This window comes from Fusarium redolens (genome assembly GCF_020744475.1).
Source record: "Fusarium redolens strain MPI-CAGE-AT-0023 chromosome Unknown BKA55scaffold_13, whole genome shotgun sequence".
NCBI classification, from domain to species: Eukaryota; Fungi; Ascomycota; class Sordariomycetes; order Hypocreales; family Nectriaceae; genus Fusarium; species Fusarium redolens.
The window spans coordinates 1,441,281-1,460,372 of record NW_025763676.1 but is presented as its reverse complement, the minus strand read 5'-3'; the positions used below and the strand labels follow the sequence as shown (position 1 = coordinate 1,460,372).

The window sequence follows — 19,092 nt, the reverse complement described above, 5'->3', positions numbered from 1 at the left end:
TCTGAATCGTTGGTCGTTATATTCTCTATGTGCCATCATCCATGCTGCTATCTTCCTCCTTCGTTGTATCCCGATACATGTCCACCGCTGCTGTACTTGGCCTCCTCGGCTTCATATCATTGAGGGCCTCACTCTCCTCATCAATATCATCGTCGTCATCTCCTTCGCCATCGTTATCCGATGCATCTGGCGACTCTGCAAGACTGTGCTGCAGTGATGCCATGAAGTCACCTGCTGCCTCAAACTTAGTAATCCCCTCCTTATGGGGCAAAGTCGAGTACATCCTCTGGGCCTCATCAAGACATCGCCTTGCCTGGATGTGCTTGGATTGCTGAAGCCAGGCATCTGCACTGAGGACGCTCCAGGTTGCTGATTTTCGACGGCGCGAACCCCAGTGCCAACTGCCGACCCCCTCTTTCGAACCATAGCAAATAGCGAGTCGTTCTTTTATCAATGCATCGCCCACGCTGCCGGAGATCTTGGACTCAAGGAGCCTCACGCCCCAGCGCCCTGCATCATCAATATTCGTCCCACCCCGTAAACGCAGCAGCTCCAAACCCAGGAGCAAGCTTCGCAATGCTCCGTAGGGGGCGCTGCACCTGGTGTTGTAGGAGTAAAATGCAGCCTCCAACATTTGGTCTATTGTCTCGGCACGATTCTTCGATGACATCTGTTGTGGGAGAATTAAAAGACTTAGCGCAGCCATCTCATTGGCGGCGGCGTGATGTTTCCAGGCCTTGGAATCGCTAAAATCGGATCTCAAAAGATCGTATGTTGAGTGCGCCAGTTTCCAATCCCTCAACATAAAAGCGTAGTCAGCCAATTTCCGCATAATAGCCTCAGGGGCTTCTGATCCATAAAACCCAGCAGCGTTGTAGTTGTCTCTTGCGTTGCTAGTACCTGTGGAATTTCTGGAGCTACCGGTGAACGCCCACTTCCTGGATAAATTCATAAAGCGACCTGTGAGCCCTCTTCGGCGGGAAGCCACTTGGTCATTCCATAACGATACATTCCGTTCCATGGTAGGGATAACAGACATGGTCACCATCTCACGCACAAAAGTACGAATGGCAGTAGCATCAGATTCAAATATGTAGCGTGTTGGGTCCTCAAAGTCCTCGTCGTCTTCACTCCTTCGGATGTCTTCCAGTTCCTCTTGTGCTGACATCCAGTCGCTGCGGGGGAGCGGAATGCTGTCATCATCTGTCTCGGCGCTCTGGCTGCTTCTTAAGCGAAGAAGATGGCAATGGGGTCCCATATTTCGTTTCATCTGTTCAAATAGTCCCATAGATCTTGTTATGTCGTCCTTCTCTTCATCGTGGACCAAGACATAGTATCGAATAAATTCACTGTCTACCCAGGGTGGAAGTTTTCGATTCCCCTCCTTTGTCTCTGTGTAGAGTTTCTTTAGCTCTTCGAGCGGGTTTGGATTCCGTGAGCTAATGGCAACAACACATGCTACCGGATGCGAAAAGGTTTCGTGGGGCGAAATAGGAAGGCCAGATAGCAATCGCCGCAAATAAAGAGCGTAATACGGTGATGTCTCTTCTGAGCCCGTGTCTGGACCCGCGAACAAGCCATGCTGAGGCAGCGCTGCGAACGACTCCTCTGCATAGGACAAATGGCTGTTGACTACAGCTTCCACGTCCATGAGAAATTGCTTATCCCTGGATGTGCTCGCTTGGCTGCCATGCTGGCCTGGCGAGGAGGCAGGATTCCTGAAACCCGAAACTGTGGGGTCGGGATGTTCAATATTGTCACCGAATCTTGTAAATCTGATAGAAAAGCCTTCTGCGGCTTTGCTCATTCCGTTGCTATCCCTGATCGTAACTTTGCCTGGCACGTCTTCACCAAAGGGTCTAAGTAGTTCCCAGAGACCATTTCGAAAGCCCTTCTCGTTCATCAAAGCATCTGTATCCTGGGAAGAGTAGATCGAGACATGAGGTACGAATGCCTGTAGAATGAGATTCAAAGGTTCGGAGCCATCGCCCCCCGTCTCAGGTAGTGGGCGGTTCGGTCGGGCATCGAAGACGGTATGGGAGAGAACTCGAGAGGGCGATCCTCGACCAGCTGGGGATATTGAGCGCGATCCAGGCGGAGAGAGAGTCGAGGCATATAAGGAAGCAGCAGACGGATTGGAGCGACGAAAGGCAAGGTTGGTTTCCGATTGCGATAATGGTAGTGACTCTAATACAGGGGTGGAGTGTCGCGACTTCGTAAGCTTCATGGCAGACGCAGCTGCGGGCAGAGCCTGAAGCGGTTCCGTCGGCGAAGCTTCATTCTCGAGAGATTGTGGCATGAAGGCGACGGCGAGCAGCGGCTTACGGTGATGATGTCGGAAGGGGTCGTAATCGTAGGGGTTCTAGGATATAGGTATGATATAGGGCCGGACTTCGGAGGATTATGAGGCGCAAGAAGGTGAGGGTGAAAGGCGAATAATATAGGCCACAAGTCGGCTCGGCATGATCCTGTCACTGAAGTGAATGACACATTAGGTGAATATAGGTAAACAGCGCCTTTAAACTTTGAGGAACTTTGATCTTAGATTAGCAACAAAGGTTGGGCGACCATGTGGAAACTCGGGATATGATGGCGGTACGTACCCTTACCTCATGGTGGTGCCCCCCAGACCGGGACAGCCAGGGACAGCGGACAGCGGGACGTTGAGCTCTCCACTATAATTGCTCTACCGAGGCGAGAGCCGCAATACGTGATAGCTGCATATCTGTATTCGAAGATTCAAGGTCCCTAACTCAAAGACAAGTCCTGCCACTCTCCTTTCAACCCAGTTTTTGTCGCATCAGAAATCAAAATGCCTTCAGATTTATCAGCATATCTCGCTTCTAAATATTTGGTCGCCGACCCAAAACCGGCCAAGAAACGGAAGCGCAAGCGCGGCGCCGATGCCAATAATGGCCTTCTTATCACAGACGATGACGATTCAGGTTGGGGCCACACCAATACGCAACAGGATGACGAGGGAATAGATGCTCCAGTCACAGTATCGGGACGATCTGCCGAGTTTCGAAAAACCAAGAAGAGCAATTGGAAGTCAGTTGGGGGCGACGCGACATCAAAAGATGATTCAGCTGCGGCTGCAGACGCGATTCTAGCATCAGCAGCAGCCGAGCAAAATGCAGCTCGCGATGAAGACGAGGACATGCCCATGATCGAAGACGAAGGATCAGCGGTTAAGATGAGCGACGGAACACATGCAGGACTGCAAAGCGCTGCAACTGTTTCGGCGCAACTTAAACGACGGCAAAAAGAAGAACGCGAAGAGTTCGAACGGCACCGTAAATCAGCAAAGGAGGAAGAAACAGTATATCGAGACGCCACGGGCCGAAGAATCGACATATCAATGAAGCGCGCCGAAGCACGACGTGCCGCTGCCGAGGCAGAGGAAAAGGAACGCTTGGCCAAAGAAGCTCTCAAGGGTGACATACAGCTCGAGGAGGCTCGTAAGCGCCGAGAGAAGCTACAGGATGCCAAGCTTATGTCATTCGCGCGCACAGCCGATGACGAAGAAATGAATCAGGAATTGAAAGAACAGGAGCGCTGGAACGATCCTATGATGCAGTTCATGAGTGAGAAGAAGCAAACAGGGACAGGACAGAGCAAAAAGTCAAAACGCAAACCAGTGTACGCTGGCGCAGCGCCGCCAAATCGGTACGGAATCAAACCAGGCTATCGCTGGGATGGCGTCGATCGTGGCAATGGTTTTGAAGCTGAGAGGTTCAAGGCACTCAACCGTAGAGAGCGGAACAAGGGACTTGAATACTCTTGGCAAATGGATGAATAAACGGGTAGAGTTGGATGCAGATATTCTATTATATACCCATTTTAAGCGCTCAACTAATTGACCTTATCCTCCATAACTAGTAATCTGAATATCAAGATGTATACTGTTGTCGGATTCCGATATTACGTCGGGTTCGGGGTGCGCTAACAAAGAGGTCGCAAGGCAATAAAACTCCAGAAGAGAAGAAAGACACGAGATTACCGCCCTGATCGGGTATCTATGCTTTTACGATCTTCGGCGAAGTCGTTTGTCAGGTCCATAATCACAAAGCTTCTTGACAAGCTGAATCCACTCAGTCTTAGACATCTGGCCTGGCCTATCACCCAAACGGTGGTTGAAGAGCTTGATCAACTCGTTAACGGTGATACCTTCAGCGGGAATCTTGTCGAGAATTTCGGATGGTTCGACAGCTGAATTTCCGGGTGAGCCAGGGGAAGCAGCTGCAAGACAATGTTAGTTATAACTCGGCCTGAAATCAGTCCGAAGGAAAACTTACCACCCTGGGTTGGGTTGGGACTGCCAGCTCTGGATGCCGAAGGAGTGCCCCGAGCACTGTTACTAACCAACTTCAGCTTCTTCCTCTTCGGTGCTGCTCCATCTGACATCTCGCCAGCAGTTGCCTCTCCGTCACTACCAGATCCAGCAGCCGTAGGTCGACGGGCTCCGCCCTGTAAAAGCGGAGTGCCAGACCTGCTACCTGTGGCAGATGTGACATTTTTCTTGAGCTTTTTGCGGGAAGATTCGTTTCCACTCGACTCGGATAGTGCTGGGGAGCCGGCTCGCTTGAGCGACTTGCTCTTCTTAGAGCCTTCAGGCTTCTTCCCGGAGGGAGTATTGGTGCCCTTGGATCCGGAACCGCTCTGGTTCTTCTCGTCCTTATTGGCGTCCTTCTTCTCTTCATCTTTCTTGTCTTCCTCTTCTTCTTCGTCGGATGAGTTGTCATCAGACTTGAAATATCAGTTAGCATTATTTTGACCCAAGTTGATAAAAAGGACTTTACCGAACTGCTCCATGGATTCTCCTCGGAATCATCGCTTTCGTAGATATCCTCTCGATCTCTCTTGATCAATGCCTTCTTGGTAGCTTTGCCGAGCTTCTGTCGTAAAATCTCTTCTCGGAGCTGTTCATCCAGCTCTTTGTCTACTTCTTGCTCGTCACCTTCTCCGAATAAGTTGGCACCGAGCTGTTCCCGACGAATACGGTCCTTGGAGTCCTTTGTGTCTTCATCGTCATTCCTTTCGAACATAGGAGCCTCATCATCGTCTTGAAATTCATCACCCGACATATCAATCTCATCATGTTCCAGTTTCTCCGACCTCGAAGCCGCCTTGAATGTGGCACTTTCAGTCTTGACCATCGGGCCGCTCCCGTAGAACATTTTTCTTGTCGCTTCCAGGTCTTTTCGCCCAGCTTTCTTCTCTTCGTCTCTCATGACCCAACGGCCCACATCCACCTTCTTACTCATGAAGGCTTCCACCTCATCAATGTCGTAAGTTTGGAAAGGAGGCTTAGACGTAAACTTGTACCACTTCTCCAGGGGAATCATGCGGAAAACAGACTGGTCAATCATGAAGGCTACATTAGATCCAGAGAGTGTGTCCACGAAGTTGCCAACCCAGACATTTTTACCCTCTGCATCTTCAAGATGCCATGGAAGAGCTTCCTCGTATCGTAGGTCAGACGCCTTCTTAGCAGTTTCAGTCTTGGGCGCTCGGTTGAATGTTGTCTTCTCCTCTTTTTGCTTCTTCGGTCGCTTGGGATTAGGATCCTTGGCCACAGGTGCAATCTTGGCCTGGTCAATGGCGCGCTGAGCCTCCCGTTCTGCTTTCCTCTGTGCCTGTCTTTCCACTTCTTCCTCATCAGCCTGGGGCGCTTCAAGTGCTTCGGTCTTGACGGCCCTTCCTGGAGGGGGTTGGCGAGCATCTCGTCGGTGTAATGTTACGGGTCGTGCGAAGTCGTCCTGGTCAGTTGGATCGATGGATTTTCCTCCTGCTTTAGATTGAGTGAACTTCATCATGTGGTATCGAATGCCGTCGAGAAGAGCCTTCTTCGTTGTCATAATGGGGATGTCGTTGAAGTGAGGTGGCGGTGGCTCTGACCAGCCACCATTTTGCCGTCGAATCTCTTCGATATTTGGCTTTGTTCCATTCTGCCTACCCGGAGCAGACGGCGCTGTTGGTCTGGGTGGTGGTCTTCGAGAAACAAGGGGGTTTGCCTTTGGGTTCCTACGCAACGGCCGAAGGGGATTCGCCTTCTGTTTCTTCGGGGCACCATTTGGATGGCCAGGCGCGTTGGCAGGCGGATTGCCTGGGGGAGGCGGCGCGCTCATGTTGATGAAGAGATCGCGATTGCGCGAAAGAAATTCCGGGAATGTTCTGACGACAACAGGTTACGGCCTGTAGCCTAGCTCGGCGCTGGGCGCGAGGCAGAGTTAACGCGCGTATCCGGAAGAATTTGTAGATTATAGTGATGGGAATTCGACGCTGTATGAATTATCAATAACAGGAAAAGACTGGGGTTGCCAGGCGAGGGCGCAAAGGAGTATTTTTATGCCCGGGCAAAGATGGTGCTGAACGCAGGGACAAAGGTCCTGAGCAAGATGGTGCACCTACCTTATGACGATGACAAGGGCTCTGAAGTAAAAAGCCACATGTGGCTGTGCGCTCAACGAGCTTCCAGCTCCCTGTGTTTCTGGGCCTTACTGACCTTAAAGTTCATGTTTATAGAGTGCAAGTCAGGTCTTCTCAGAACGTTAATTGTTTAACTACCTAAATGACATCCATCGCGAAATCTTGTCAAATGAATGCCCTTGCCTTGGAGCATAAAGGTCGTACATAGAGTTTTCCTTTGAGGTTACTTTATCTTAATCGTCTTAGGAATGACGCATGGTTGGATCTGTCCACGAGGACAAAGAATACAAACTCTGCATTTATCAATCACGGAATGTCATTTTACGCAGTGTTTTAACATGCGAATATTGCCATTTTAGAGTAGCCTAATTGCCAAAAGAAGGTACCAAGCTTTCTATGAAAGATACTTTGCACTCAAGAAGTGGTTAGCACAGTGAGAATATTGGATACGGCACTGTAGTACGCTATGGATGCTTCTGACAAACAGTGAACTCATAACTACATTTTGTGGAGATCAGCAGCTCCAAACAGGCCCGGCACATTTCAACATCACACTTCACGACTTCATTGCCGCAGCCACGGCCCTTAACAAGCAACTGGGCAATCAGTTTATTTGCTCCTTCTGGGCTCCTACTTATTTCGTTCTTTGTTCATCTTTTCACTCCGTGTTGGTGAGGTGATGCCAAAGCATCTATACATCTTTGTCCACCAGACCCCCTCCCTTCCTCCAGTTGAAAGAAAGCGCAAAACTGAATTGCAGTTGTTACATGCATTGAGTCTCCCGCGTGTTTGGGTTTGATGCGCCTTCCCAAACAAGAAAGTGTTCTATACGGAAGCGAATGTTGGGGAGAGTGTTTGCTGAGTGGGATGCAACTATTCACACCCTGGTCGACATTCTTACAACGAGTTCTATCGCACTGAGCTTAACGGCAAGAACAACTCCATTCCTCTAACGCATATTGTGTTTCTCAAGTCATCAATGGTTCCTCATCGGCGTGAGCCTCAAGTGGAGGCCCCTGGTGACTCCCAAGCAGGTATCGAGAATCACTTGCGCAATCTCATCATCTCTAATGGCCCACCGGTACATGATTCTTTGAACAGGGCTTCTCCGCAACCAGCTCCCGTATCTCAAAGCGACTCAGACAACAAGAATTTTTCTGTTGAAACGTCCGATGGGACCCCTCATCAGTCCAAGCCTGCACGCAAGCGGCTAAACCAGGCACAAAGACGCCAAATGAGCTCCCAACTATCCATATCTATTGACCCTCGAGCCCAGCAACCTCCCCCAAATAGAACTTACCAAAGCCCGACTTCTCAATACTCCCGCCCCTCTCAGCCTCATCAACGTCACATGCATACTGACTCTCAGCCATGGGGAGCTTCTAGCGAAAATCATCAAAGTGGCTCGTACTCCCATCGCCACTGGAATGGCCCTCAGCCGTCTAGGTATCGAGGCTATGACAATATTCCTCCCTCTTCACGTGGCCGCCCCAACTCTATGCCAACCCAATTGAACCGGGGTTCTGGTTATCTGTACAATACCAGACGCCCACTTCAGTTCCATCCGGAGGAAATTGCAGCTCAGGATGCTCTGCTTGATCAGCTTTGTTTTCAAGTCGTTTCCAATTCTGAAATCGAGAGGTCGGAAATAGCAGAAAAGGAGGATTTCCGTTGCCGAATTGAATCCATTAGTCGAGAGGTGATTGCCAACTACGAGAAGGGGGAAAGGCCAGAAACAGACTTTCAACCCCTCACAGTTCAGCTGAAATGCTTTGGCAGTCTGTCTTCAGGCTTTGCAACCAAGGCCTCAGACATGGATCTTGGTCTTCTTTCACCAATGTCTGCCTCCCAGCCTGATGCTCCAGGATCTCCTATCCCGCGTCTCCTAGAGAAAGCATTTTTAGAAGCTGGTCTAGGGGCGAGGCTTCTAACCCGAACTAGAGTCCCCATCATCAAGCTATGCGAGTCCCCGCCGGAAAAGCTCCGCCAGGGACTTCTTGAAGAAAGATTTCGATGGGAGAATGGCCTTGATGATGCTCATGAAGCTCAGGAAGATGATGAACACGATCCACAAGCAGCAAACAACGATCATGAGAGTCAGCAAGGCCCCATCACAAGGATTCAAAACAATCCTGCAACTGTCGTTGAGCCCGTGTCACAGGATCCCGGCGAAGATGGCACGAAAACAATTGAACTTAAGCAAGGAACCAGAAGCTCTCTCTCCTCATACTATGGCTTGGCCAAGCGAGTTCTTCGTAGAGCCAGTGGCCGTGATGCTACCATCTCTAATTATCGCGTACTCTCGGATGAAGATTGGATTCTATTGAACAGAGTGAGCGAGGCTTTCATCAACGGTCTTGCGGATACTCGTATTCGTGATCGCTTGTCTACGTACCCGTCTCTCTCTTTTGCGCAAGATGCAGGCACTCCAACCAAACGATCTTTACTTGGGGTCTACACCCAGGTAGAAGGCGAACATATTCGGCAGCGCTGGGAGGAGAGTGGTGTCGAAGAGCGTAACCAGGCTTCTCAATCACTGACTGAGCAGGCCTTGAAGGTGTGGGAGGACGCCCAATACAGAGAGAACTTTTGTACCGATCCTATCTTCTTCACTAAAGAGCTCCAGTTGGCCCTTGACAAGCTTAAAAAGGCCCCTTCCGTGCAATTTGTGGTTTTAGAACAGGGTCAGCACGAGGCGCCTGTGTCATACTATACGAGGGCACTCTACATCTTCAACGGACTAAAGCCAGCCAATGAACAAGTTATCTCAAAGTGGACGAATATGCTTGTTAATCAATATGTTGGCGGTATTCATCAGGAGGAGATTCGAAAGACGTTACAGACTTGCATAACCACATGTTCCGAGTCCCTGTCGCTCAGAGGAGTCGGGCTCTTACACAAATGCATCCATTTGGCGTGGGAATTTGAGCGAGCATTAGACAAGGATTCCTACGATGAGTCCGTCGTTCAGGATGTTAAAGACTATATCGCGCTGCTGCGGTCACCTTTACAACAAAATGATCGCCTGAAACTTGGCGATGGGTTCTTCATTCCCCTTACGCCAACAACGGTAGACCTTGTGGCGAGAATCCGACAACTTCCCGACCCTCACAAGATGGCTCCGAACCAGCCACGCGATCGATACAGAGATCATTTGGAGTTTCCCAAGACAGGTGCAGGTGTGCAATGTGACATCAACTTCTCGGCCCATTTGGCTCTTCACAACACCGCCCTTCTGCGATGTTACTCTCACACCGATCCACGCGTTCGGCCCATGGTCTTGTTCGTCAAGCATTGGGCGAAGACTCGTGGCATCAACTCGGGATATCGCGGAACCCTTAGCAGTTATGGCTATGTCTTGATGGTTCTTCATTATCTAGTCAACGTCGCTGAACCATTTGTTAGCCCAAATCTCCAACAGCTCGCTCCCCCACCGCCTCCAGGGCTCTCGCCTGTCGAATTTGAGGATATGGTTATGTGCCGTGGTCACAATGTTCAGTTTTGGCGTAACGAAGAGGAAATCCTGAGTCTGGCACGAGCGAACCAGCTCAATGGTAACAAAGACACCATTGGCCACCTCCTGCGTGGCTTCTTCGAATATTATGCCCACAGCAGTATGCTCAGCACTTCCACGGGCAGAGGATTTGACTGGGGCAGAGATGTGCTCAGTCTGCGGACCCCAGGTGGTTTGCAGACGAAGCAAGACAAGGGTTGGACTGGCGCCAAGACAGTTATCGAGGCTCACAATGTTGGATCTCATCCGCTGCCTCACTCCGACCAAGCGTCTTCCACGGCAGTGCATCCTAAGGAGAGTGATGTAAAGGATACAGGAGCACAGCCAAAACAAGGTACACCAGGCAGCGTCACAGGGAAGAATGGAGAATTCAAGGAAGTCCGACACCGCTATCTCTTTGCTATCGAGGACCCCTTTGAGCTGGATCACAACGTTGCTCGAACTGTCACACACAATGGTATTGTGTCAATTCGCGATGAGTTCCGTCGGGCGTGGAAGATTATCAAGTCGGCTGGCAATGGCAGCCCCCAGGAAAGCTTACTCCGGGATGTGGCCGATGTAGAGGAAGAAAGCAGTCCTTTATCTCGCCTCCTGGATGAGATTCATGGAGCTTGTCAATCCCGAAACACTTGATTGTATAATTATTATGTTGAGACGATGTACGAAGTTACGGACGGGTCAGGGTCAGGATCGGTGCTGGCGCAACGAGACGTAATCGTGTGGCTCAATATTTGAGTCTTTGATAATGGCTAGGCTTGGCGGGATTCATCGTCGGTACGATGTAATCACCATGTAACAAATTACACAAGAGTAGTAAGCTTGTTTTGATCTTGGTATCGGTATGCATTGTGACTTTTAATGCTTAACTCTATTGAGACAGCACATCAAAGAAGTTTCTTGACGAAGACTTCGCAGAGCTGTTCTGCCTTTTGGGGGCATCATCTTTCCCCACCTTCCGCTTCTTCTTGTCTTTGGCAGTTCGTTTTGGCTTTGCGTCCATGTTGGCATTTGACAATGGGACAAGCCTAGAAATTGTCTTATAAACCTGGTCTTGGTTGCTTCTTTGCAGGAATGCAAGGGTTCTTTCCACATCAGGAAACTCCACTAGAGGTGGTAATGACAAGAGCATTTCGTTTAGATCTGGTAAGGTTCTTTGAAGCTGCCCAAGTGAGAGGATCTGTTTCAAGAGCCGAAATGAGTAAAAAGCAGCTTGAAAATGAGCAACAAAGTGAAGAGTATCCCAAGTAATTTTCCTAAAAGTTGGAGTCTGCAAACTCTCTTCCAAAGTCTGCAGTGAATGTGAATGCTTGCCATCTTCATGGCTATATCGTATATCAAGGGTCAGGCACAGGATGTACCAAGCCTGAGTTGTGTCGCCTTGAGTTCCTGCTCTGATTGTAGTCATCAGTCTGATCAGCTTCTGAGACCACGCTTTTGCTTCTTTTTCAGGTAACATAGGAACCTGTCGTCCTTTCTGCACCGGAGTGTTGACCCTCCGGTACTCCTGAACCGTTGAAGAAGGACCAGGAATGATCCAACGGGCTACTGTGTAAGCCAACTGCCGAATTGACGTACTCTGTTCCCATGCACTTCCTCGCAAAGGACTCTCTAACAGAATAGGGAGAAACATTTTGGGATCGCTCGTAGTGTGCATGTGGCCATTCTGAGATCCTAGTTGCAATACCATCTCCGATATTCTGGGATCCAGTGAACCGATTTCTATTACTTTTCCGTGTGTTGAGGTGGGAATTGGTGCAACTACATGGTCTAGATACTCGTGGCAGAACTCAGTGTAACCCATTTGGTCGGTGATTGGTTGTGCACACTCCTGTAAAAGTTGTGGAAGTGTTGAATGTGCAGACCGTTTTCGTTCGTAAGCAAATCGGCACATCTCAGCAGAAGACGCAAGTCTAAGTTTCTCGCAGATATGTGAAGGACTGAAGCTTGCGCATGCGAGATTTGACTGCTCATCAAGATAAATGTCGCGAAGAAAGACGACACTTCCCTTGCCCAGGTCATGAACCAAAAGATCCGAGTCGGAGGTGAGAACCGTCCCGCCTGATTGCGACAGATGCCGTGCGCAGTATGCATCCGCCTCTCCCGGAACAAGAATCACTACCTTGGTGTAGCGTGGCGAAGACCTTAAGGCGTCAATGATAGCAGGGACATGAAAACTGGGTGGCAAGGCCGATTTTCCTGGTGGTTTAACTGCAGAGAATAGGACCGGGGTAGTCTCGTTGGCAGCGGAGAAGTACGACGGGAAGAAACCATTGGTGTCAGACGAATGTGAGGCCTTCAATTGATTGAGGCTTTTGATCATTCGCTGCATGCGAACGGGTTCTTTTCCGGGTGGTAAATATCCGTCAAAGTATATGGCGCCGCTGTTGTGGTTAGTCTTAACCAGCCAACAAAGAGACACCAAACTTACACGCCTGCACCACGTTGAGTGAGCTCATCCAACCATGCTACAGCAGTCTCACCGAGAATTTCGTATGACGGCTGAGGAATACCATGTCTGTTGCAGATGTACAGAATATGATAAGCCAATGCCGGTCCATCGATGACTACGTGTTCATCGTCGAGGCTTCCATGAACAACATATTGCTCTAGGGTAGTTATAAGACGAGGAATCCCCATGTTGTGGGAGGGTTTCAAGGTTAGTGAATTTCTATCGCATTCTCATTAGGGAAAAGCCCAGGTTATTATTGGTCAAAGAGAATATAGGTGTTTCCAGGTCCCTCAGCGTCGATATTGCTGATACCTAGGTACCTTACTCAAAAATCAGTGTACTTCTTCGTAGAAGGGACTGGCATCTCAGGTAATAGAGCAGGAATTTCAGTGGCCTCGACTGAGAAATTGCGAGGCTGTGACGCACTTTCCGGAATGCCCCGCTTGGTTAATGACTGCGGGGATGGTAGCACAGTATTGAACACTGTAATCCTTCCGGCTTCGGGTTGCTTGGTTTGGTGCAAGAATTAGTCTTTGACTCCACTATTAAAGAAACACAGCTCCTGTCCACAGTGAAGGTCAGCTTTCCGACACACAGTGCAATAAGCCGGGGCAACGAAAAAAAAAAAAGCCCCAACCTGAACGCAGCTTTCCTTCAACCTCAACTTTTCTTTCTTCCTTCTTTTCTTCTAAGCTTCACCCTTCCACCTCGGTCGATGGGCTGGTCAAGATGCGCAATACACTGATCTTCGCAGGCAATTCCTGCCCAGTCCTCACAGGTCAAATCTGTGAGAATCTGGGCATGCATCCTGCCAGCGCTGAGCTTACCCAGTTCTCCAATGTGAGCTTCCCTTGCCCTCGTGCTCGTCGCCATGGTTATTCAACATAACCCTTATTTGGCAAACCATCACGATACTCCTCTACAGGCCCATGCCTGGCAGTCGAACAAGCTGCGTGCTTTGAGCTAACCAGTGCCCAAGGGTGAAACGAGCGTCAGAATTCTGACAAGTGTCCGAGAGAAGGACGTCTTCGTTGTCCAATCAGGCAGCCCTAGCATCAATGACTCCATCATGGAGCTTCTCATCATGATATCGGCCTGCAAAGGCGGTTCTGCTAACAAAGTCACTGGTTCGTGGTTCTCTTCCCCTGTTTGAGACCTCAATCGGCTTACTTGTTATCGTCCAGCCGTCCTTCCTTATTTCCCCTATAGCCGCCAATCAAAGAAGAAGTCGCATAGAGGTGCGATTACTGCTCGCATGCTTGCCAACTTGTTGGGTGTTGCTGGCGTTAAGCACGTTATCACTGTCGACCTTCATGCCTCGCAGATGCAGGGCTTCTTCAAGTGTCCCGTTGACAACCTGCACGCAGAGCCTATACTCGCGAAGTGGATCCGCCACAACGTGTCTAACTGGCGCGAAGCGGTCGTGGTCTCCAAGAACGCTGGAGGAACCAAGCGAGTGACATCGCTTGCGGACGCTCTCAAGCTCAATTTCGGAATTGTCACTACAGACAGGAAGCGTGTTAGTAACATGACAGCCAGCATGATCATGAGGCACTTCGATCATAATGCCGAGCGCCAACCCACGCCATTGGAGTCCAACCGACCCATTCCCTATCGTGGACCCCCGGCTTCCGAACGTGCTGCCGAATCTGAGGCTACCCCCAAGAGGCAGACACCCCCTCCTCGCTCCACGCGAATTGTGACGAACTCACAGGGCTCTCCCACACGGGTCAACAGCTCCGCTCGTTCAGCCACACCGAATGCTGCCGAGGCTGCGGATCCCAACACTACTCCCCCTGCCGGATCACCTGATGGTTCAGTCAATGGCGAGGCGGATTATGATGATCATAAAGCGTCTGAGGTTACACAGGGCCGTTTGGTTCAAGGCCGTATTGTTGAGGATGACTATCCGTCTCCTGATCGATCTGTTGTCGACGGCAGTGTCGAAGATGATCCCATGACTATGTCTCATGCTTCATCCTTCTTCGTCCCTGAGCCTCAATCTCTTGGAGGATCTGGCGACGCTGCGGCAAGTTCCGACGAGGAGGACAACGCGTTCGAGGATCCAGGTGCCGAGCATCTCATCACTCTGGTTGGAAACGTCAAGAACCGGACCGTTTTCATAGTGGACGACATGATTGACAAGGCCGGATCTTGGATCGCTGCAGCTGAGACGGTGGTCAAGAAAGGTGGAGCTAAGAAGGTTTATTGCATGGCCACTCATGGTGTGTTTGGCGGTGACAGCCTGGAGCAACTACAAGCATGCGAGTGCATCGACCAGATTGTTGTGACCAATAGCTTTCCCATCGATAAGGACAGGGCACGCAGCATCAGCAAGCTCGTGGTTCTCGATCTCTCATTCCTACTGGCGGAGGCCATTCGACGTAACCACTATGGTGAGGCTCTTTCGCCTCTCTTCCAACATTATGGTGATTAGATAGGACTGCATCGCAATGCTTCCAATCTCACAATCACCCGTTGCTACGCAATCGCACCCAGTCTGCCTTGGCAGCTGAGTGCTTGATCAACACTACCATGTATGTTTTGATGATTATTATTCAATTTTTAGCGAGGCGTCTGGGGAAAGGACATCTTGGTATCCTGTGCAGGACCATTGACTCTGAGGATAAAAATTCCGACAAAAAAGCAGAGTAGGTGATGAATTACGATTACAGTTCCTGGTCTCCTGGTTTAGGTTCGTGATGGCGTGACGTGATGTAGATGTCAGCCTTTTGTCGAGGTTCGGTGAAATGCAACCCAGCGGTGCTGTCACTTGTTGATGGCAAGGGCCCGATTCATCCCAGAATGGGTTCTTAACGGAACGTTGGTAGAACAATCTTTCGGTCTTAGAAGGCCTGCAACTCAGAACCATCATGGATTCATGTCTCTTCTGGGACAAATGAGTTGTAGGCAAGAGAAATTTTCGAACATTTCGTAAACAAGATGCGCTTGTTTCAAAAGTATGTCATATATAGCGGTTCAGGTTATATTATCTATAAGTAAGACTTTTATTCAATATAATTCTTATCTGTATCTTCTGCCCGCTTGCATCATTGTTATGCTGGCTGTTTATTATGTTTAATCTTGGCTGTCTAAGTCTTTCGGTGCATAATACCAGCGCCAGCCTGTCGCCCAGAAGATTAGCCAAGGTTTGAGTGTTTGAGTCAGTTGCTTACCTGATGACTGGGGAAGACGAGTGTATCGGCAATAACGACGTTCTCTCGACGAGTTGCGGTAAAAACGATGATCTCAGCAATGTCGTCGGGGGTGAGAGGTTCACATCCGCTGCTCGAAAGTCAGTACCGTGCATTTTGACCAGCTCAGGACAACCTACGCATATACAGCATCGGCCTTTGCCTTGTCGCCATAGAATCGTACAACAGAGAACTCCTATTCACCATGAGAATCACGTTATATTGGTCACATAGGTTATGCTTACAGTCTCGACCTGGCCGGGATCAATCTCAATAACACGGACACGACTGGCAATGAGCTCCTTTCGCAAGCTGTCAGTGAAGCTGCGAACAGCGGCCTTTGTAGCGCAGTAGATGCCACCGCCGGGGTAAGGCTCTCGGCCAGCAATGGAGCCGACGTTGATGATATCACCGTGGCCACCGTCTGGTCGGGCAAGGAAGATGGGGAGGATAGCCTGCGTCATGTTGATGAGGCCTGTGACGTTTGTTTGGAACATAACGTTGATGTCCTCCTCTGCGATTTCAGGGGCACGAGCAACACCTTTAACAAGGCCTCTATTCTGTTGTTAGCAACCATTCAACGAAGTTGTCCACATATAAGAGCCTACGCATTGTTGACAAGCACGTCAATGTTCCTCCACTCCTCGGGCAAGTTGCCTACAATACCCTTAACCTCAGCAGGGTTGCTCACATCGAGCTTGAACGGCAGAACCTTGACACCATCGCCGACCTCCTTTTTGATTTCTTCAGCAAGTTCCTTCAGGGAATCAACACGGCGCGCAGTAAGGATGAGACGAAGATCGTTCTTAGGCGCAGTCTGAGCGAACTCCAGTGCCGTGGAGCGGCCGATGCCGGAGGATGCGCCAGTGACAAGGATTGTCTTGCCAGTGAGACGTTTGGCAGCAGCAGAAGCCATTGTGCGATGAGTGAAGAGGGGACGAAGGAGGGGAGTGAAGGAGTTTGAATGTGAGGTTGACAGAGAGACGTTGAGGGTCCTGAATGCGGTAGTGAACAGACGACGGGTATTCATTTGTTGACTAAGACGGTGGAGAAGATGGAGATGAGGATGGTGTGATTGGACTTGACAAGAGAGGTTGAAGATTGGAGGAGTCGGAGTTGAAGTACAATGGGAAAGGTTCAATTTGAATATGAGAGATAATGATGGTGTCTAGATATTGGTTCCCTATCGTGACTCCACTGTAAGATGCCTAGATTATGAAGCCACTTTCTGATCAGACAAAAGGAACAGACAAACAGATCATGAGAACATGAGAGTCGAGTTCCAGGCCATTCAAAGATACAATGCCTCCAACGTTCAAAACTGTCATACTGGAGGAGCGGCCTTTTCTTACCCCGCGATTCGACATGTGCTCCAGTGGGGTGTTGGTGCTGGAGTTGAGGGCCCGGAGGACCTGAGCCCAGGAATTATCCTATCAGAAGCTATAAAAGTTGCTATATTTCTGGTCAAAGTGACGAAGACGCCTATCTCCTAAGAGCCCAACTGGCTGCAATCCGTACCCCGCCCCACCCTATCCCTATCATTACAGCAGTATGAGCAGGATACCAAAAGCTTCAGCTTCTATCCTTTCATAGCCAAATTACTATATAATTTATAGCGATTTAATTAATAAATACCTCTTTAGATCCTAATTAAAGATAGGAAATCGATTCCTATAATAATAAGAGCTTCTATAAGCAATATAAGGGCCCCTATATAGGCCTAAAAGAGCCTATTAAGGCTAATAATTATCTAGCTAATAAGACTTATAGCTTTAATTTCAGCCCTTTTATTATATAACCTTGCAATTATTATATTAGTTATTTACCTAATATACTACTTAATCTTTTCTAGCTTTTTATACTTAAATTACTGCTTTAAAGGTAAATTAAATATATTAATAGTTAAATTTATTACCTACTTAAAAATAGCATAGTTAATAGCTAAAATAACCTACTTTATAAATACTTAATACTCCTAGCTTAAGAAGGGATCTCTATTATATAAATCTATATATAGCTTAGTATACTAATTTATATAGGAATTTATAAGGAAAGGAAGCTATAAAGCTATTAGAAGGCTCCCTAGCTAGGAGATTAATCCCCCTTATACTTAATTATTAAGTTTATGCCTTATTAGAGGTTTTAGCTAATTTACTACTATCTTTATCCCTTTAATTATATTAAGATTAATAAAAATGCCCCCTTTCTAAAGGTATTTTAAGCTACTAAAAAGTAATCTAACTATATATAAAGAGTATTAGTTATACTCTTCTAACTAGGCTCTTATCTTATTATAAATAAGTATATAATCTGCTATATAAGCAGATTAATAGTAATAACTATTATTAAAGGGAAGCTAACTCTACTAGGCTTTAAGATCTAGGTTATTGCTTAAGTAGGCTTCTTTATTTAGTAGCTTTAGCACTTTAAAGGCTTAAATTACAATACCTTAGACTAGGGGCTAAGGCAAAAGAGAGGTCGCCTTAGCATATAAGAGAGAGAGGCAGCTAGTAAGGAGGCAGCTGCTTTTATATAACTAGGTAATATATAGGGCATTGTTATTTCCCTATATAATATGCTGCTAAAGCAAATATATTATATCTTTATAGATAACCTCTTCTTAATACTACCTCTTTTCTGCAAGCTTTATAATTACAGATATAAGGCTACAGGCATAGCCTGCCCTAACTGTGGCATATATAAGGACTTAAAGAGGGATAAGGCACTTAATAAACTAGGGCATTATAATTATGCCTTTAATAAAGTCAGGGCTATCCTAATAAGGGATAATAAGGTAAGAAGTTATAATACTTTTCTATATATTTCCCTTATTAATTTATCCTTTCCTCTCCTTTATAAGTTAATTAACTAGCTTAAAAGGATAATAGCCTTATGCTCTTTATTATAACTATCTTCTAAGGTAATAAATATATTAATAAGAAGAGGAAGAGGCTATCTATAAATTACTTATAAGCCTAGCTAATATAGCTTAAATTTAATAAAGAGACTATTAAAGTTATTTTAATCTTAATAGTAGCTACTACTTATAATAATAAAATAAATTATATTAACTAAGGTAATTAATTAAGGTTATATATAAGCTATAATTACCTCCTATACTAGGGGGCTTAGCAAGTACTTATATAAACCTTCCTCCTTAATATTATACTTACTAATAGCTATATCCTTTAACTATATAATTCCTAACTAAATTAAAAGAGATATATATTATAAGAAGATTAGCAGAAGTATATTTTAAATGCCTTATTTAATATATATTATTAAGAAAGTTAAGTAAGAAAGATATATTAATTAAGGGCTAAGGAGGATATTAATAATTAAAAAATATAATAAAGATATATAAATAAGGATATTAATTATATCTATTATAGTTATTATTTAAGATACCTAGCTTATTAAGGCTTTTAGTAAGGGCAGATAAAGTTAAAAGGCTTATAAAGGCATACTTTTACTAAAATTAGCAGTAATATAAGAGGAAGGCA

The 19,092-nt window shown here is 47.4% G+C and overlaps 7 protein-coding genes across 7 annotated transcripts; 3 read left to right on the top strand and 4 right to left on the bottom strand.

The window, feature by feature from the left end:
- Positions 1 to 25: 25 nt before the first annotated feature.
- BKA55DRAFT_596530 (ER-golgi trafficking TRAPP I complex 85 kDa subunit-domain-containing protein) lies at positions 26 to 2,299 on the bottom strand (the record flags this gene model as incomplete). Its single annotated transcript, XM_046195960.1, has 1 exon — positions 26 to 2,299. One exon carries the CDS (start codon positions 2,297 to 2,299, stop codon positions 26 to 28), a length of 2,274 nt encoding a protein of 757 aa, XP_046046694.1.
- Positions 2,300 to 2,812: 513 nt separating this feature from the next.
- BKA55DRAFT_518135 (Pre-mRNA-splicing factor of RES complex-domain-containing protein) lies at positions 2,813 to 3,802 on the top strand (the record flags this gene model as incomplete). The annotated part of the gene is made up of 1 exon (XM_046188249.1): positions 2,813 to 3,802. One exon carries the CDS (start codon positions 2,813 to 2,815, stop codon positions 3,800 to 3,802), a length of 990 nt encoding a protein of 329 aa, XP_046046693.1.
- Positions 3,803 to 3,836: 34 nt separating this feature from the next.
- On the bottom strand, positions 3,837 to 6,390 carry BKA55DRAFT_576643 (uncharacterized protein). Its single transcript, XM_046193497.1, has 2 exons — positions 4,803 to 6,390; positions 3,837 to 4,749 (listed from the first exon to the last, which is right to left on the bottom strand). Exons 1-2 carry the CDS (start codon positions 6,129 to 6,131, stop codon positions 4,150 to 4,152), a joined length of 1,929 nt encoding a protein of 642 aa, XP_046046692.1. The 5' UTR covers positions 6,132 to 6,390; the 3' UTR covers positions 3,837 to 4,149.
- An 872-nt stretch (positions 6,391 to 7,262) lies between these two features.
- On the top strand, positions 7,263 to 10,697 carry BKA55DRAFT_113861 (uncharacterized protein). The gene has a single exon (XM_046184740.1). It carries the CDS (start codon positions 7,412 to 7,414, stop codon positions 10,577 to 10,579), a length of 3,168 nt encoding a protein of 1,055 aa, XP_046046691.1. The 5' UTR covers positions 7,263 to 7,411; the 3' UTR covers positions 10,580 to 10,697.
- A 117-nt stretch (positions 10,698 to 10,814) lies between these two features.
- BKA55DRAFT_518765 (XPG domain containing-domain-containing protein) lies at positions 10,815 to 12,583 on the bottom strand (the record flags this gene model as incomplete). The annotated part of the gene is made up of 2 exons (XM_046188292.1): positions 10,815 to 12,327; positions 12,375 to 12,583. The coding sequence occupies 2 exons, from the start codon at positions 12,581 to 12,583 to the stop codon at positions 10,815 to 10,817; spliced, it is 1,722 nt and encodes a 573-aa protein (XP_046046690.1).
- Positions 12,584 to 13,124: 541 nt separating this feature from the next.
- BKA55DRAFT_596525 (phosphoribosyltransferase-like protein) lies at positions 13,125 to 14,832 on the top strand (the record flags this gene model as incomplete). The annotated part of the gene is made up of 3 exons (XM_046195959.1): positions 13,125 to 13,235; positions 13,375 to 13,522; positions 13,580 to 14,832. 3 exons carry the CDS (start codon positions 13,125 to 13,127, stop codon positions 14,830 to 14,832), a joined length of 1,512 nt encoding a protein of 503 aa, XP_046046689.1.
- Positions 14,833 to 15,487: 655 nt separating this feature from the next.
- On the bottom strand, positions 15,488 to 16,505 carry BKA55DRAFT_518277 (uncharacterized protein; the record flags this gene model as incomplete). The annotated part of the gene is made up of 5 exons (XM_046188259.1): positions 15,488 to 15,520; positions 15,572 to 15,680; positions 15,730 to 15,785; positions 15,835 to 16,144; positions 16,198 to 16,505. 5 exons carry the CDS (start codon positions 16,503 to 16,505, stop codon positions 15,488 to 15,490), a joined length of 816 nt encoding a protein of 271 aa, XP_046046688.1.
- Between the last annotated feature and the right edge of the window lie 2,587 nt (positions 16,506 to 19,092).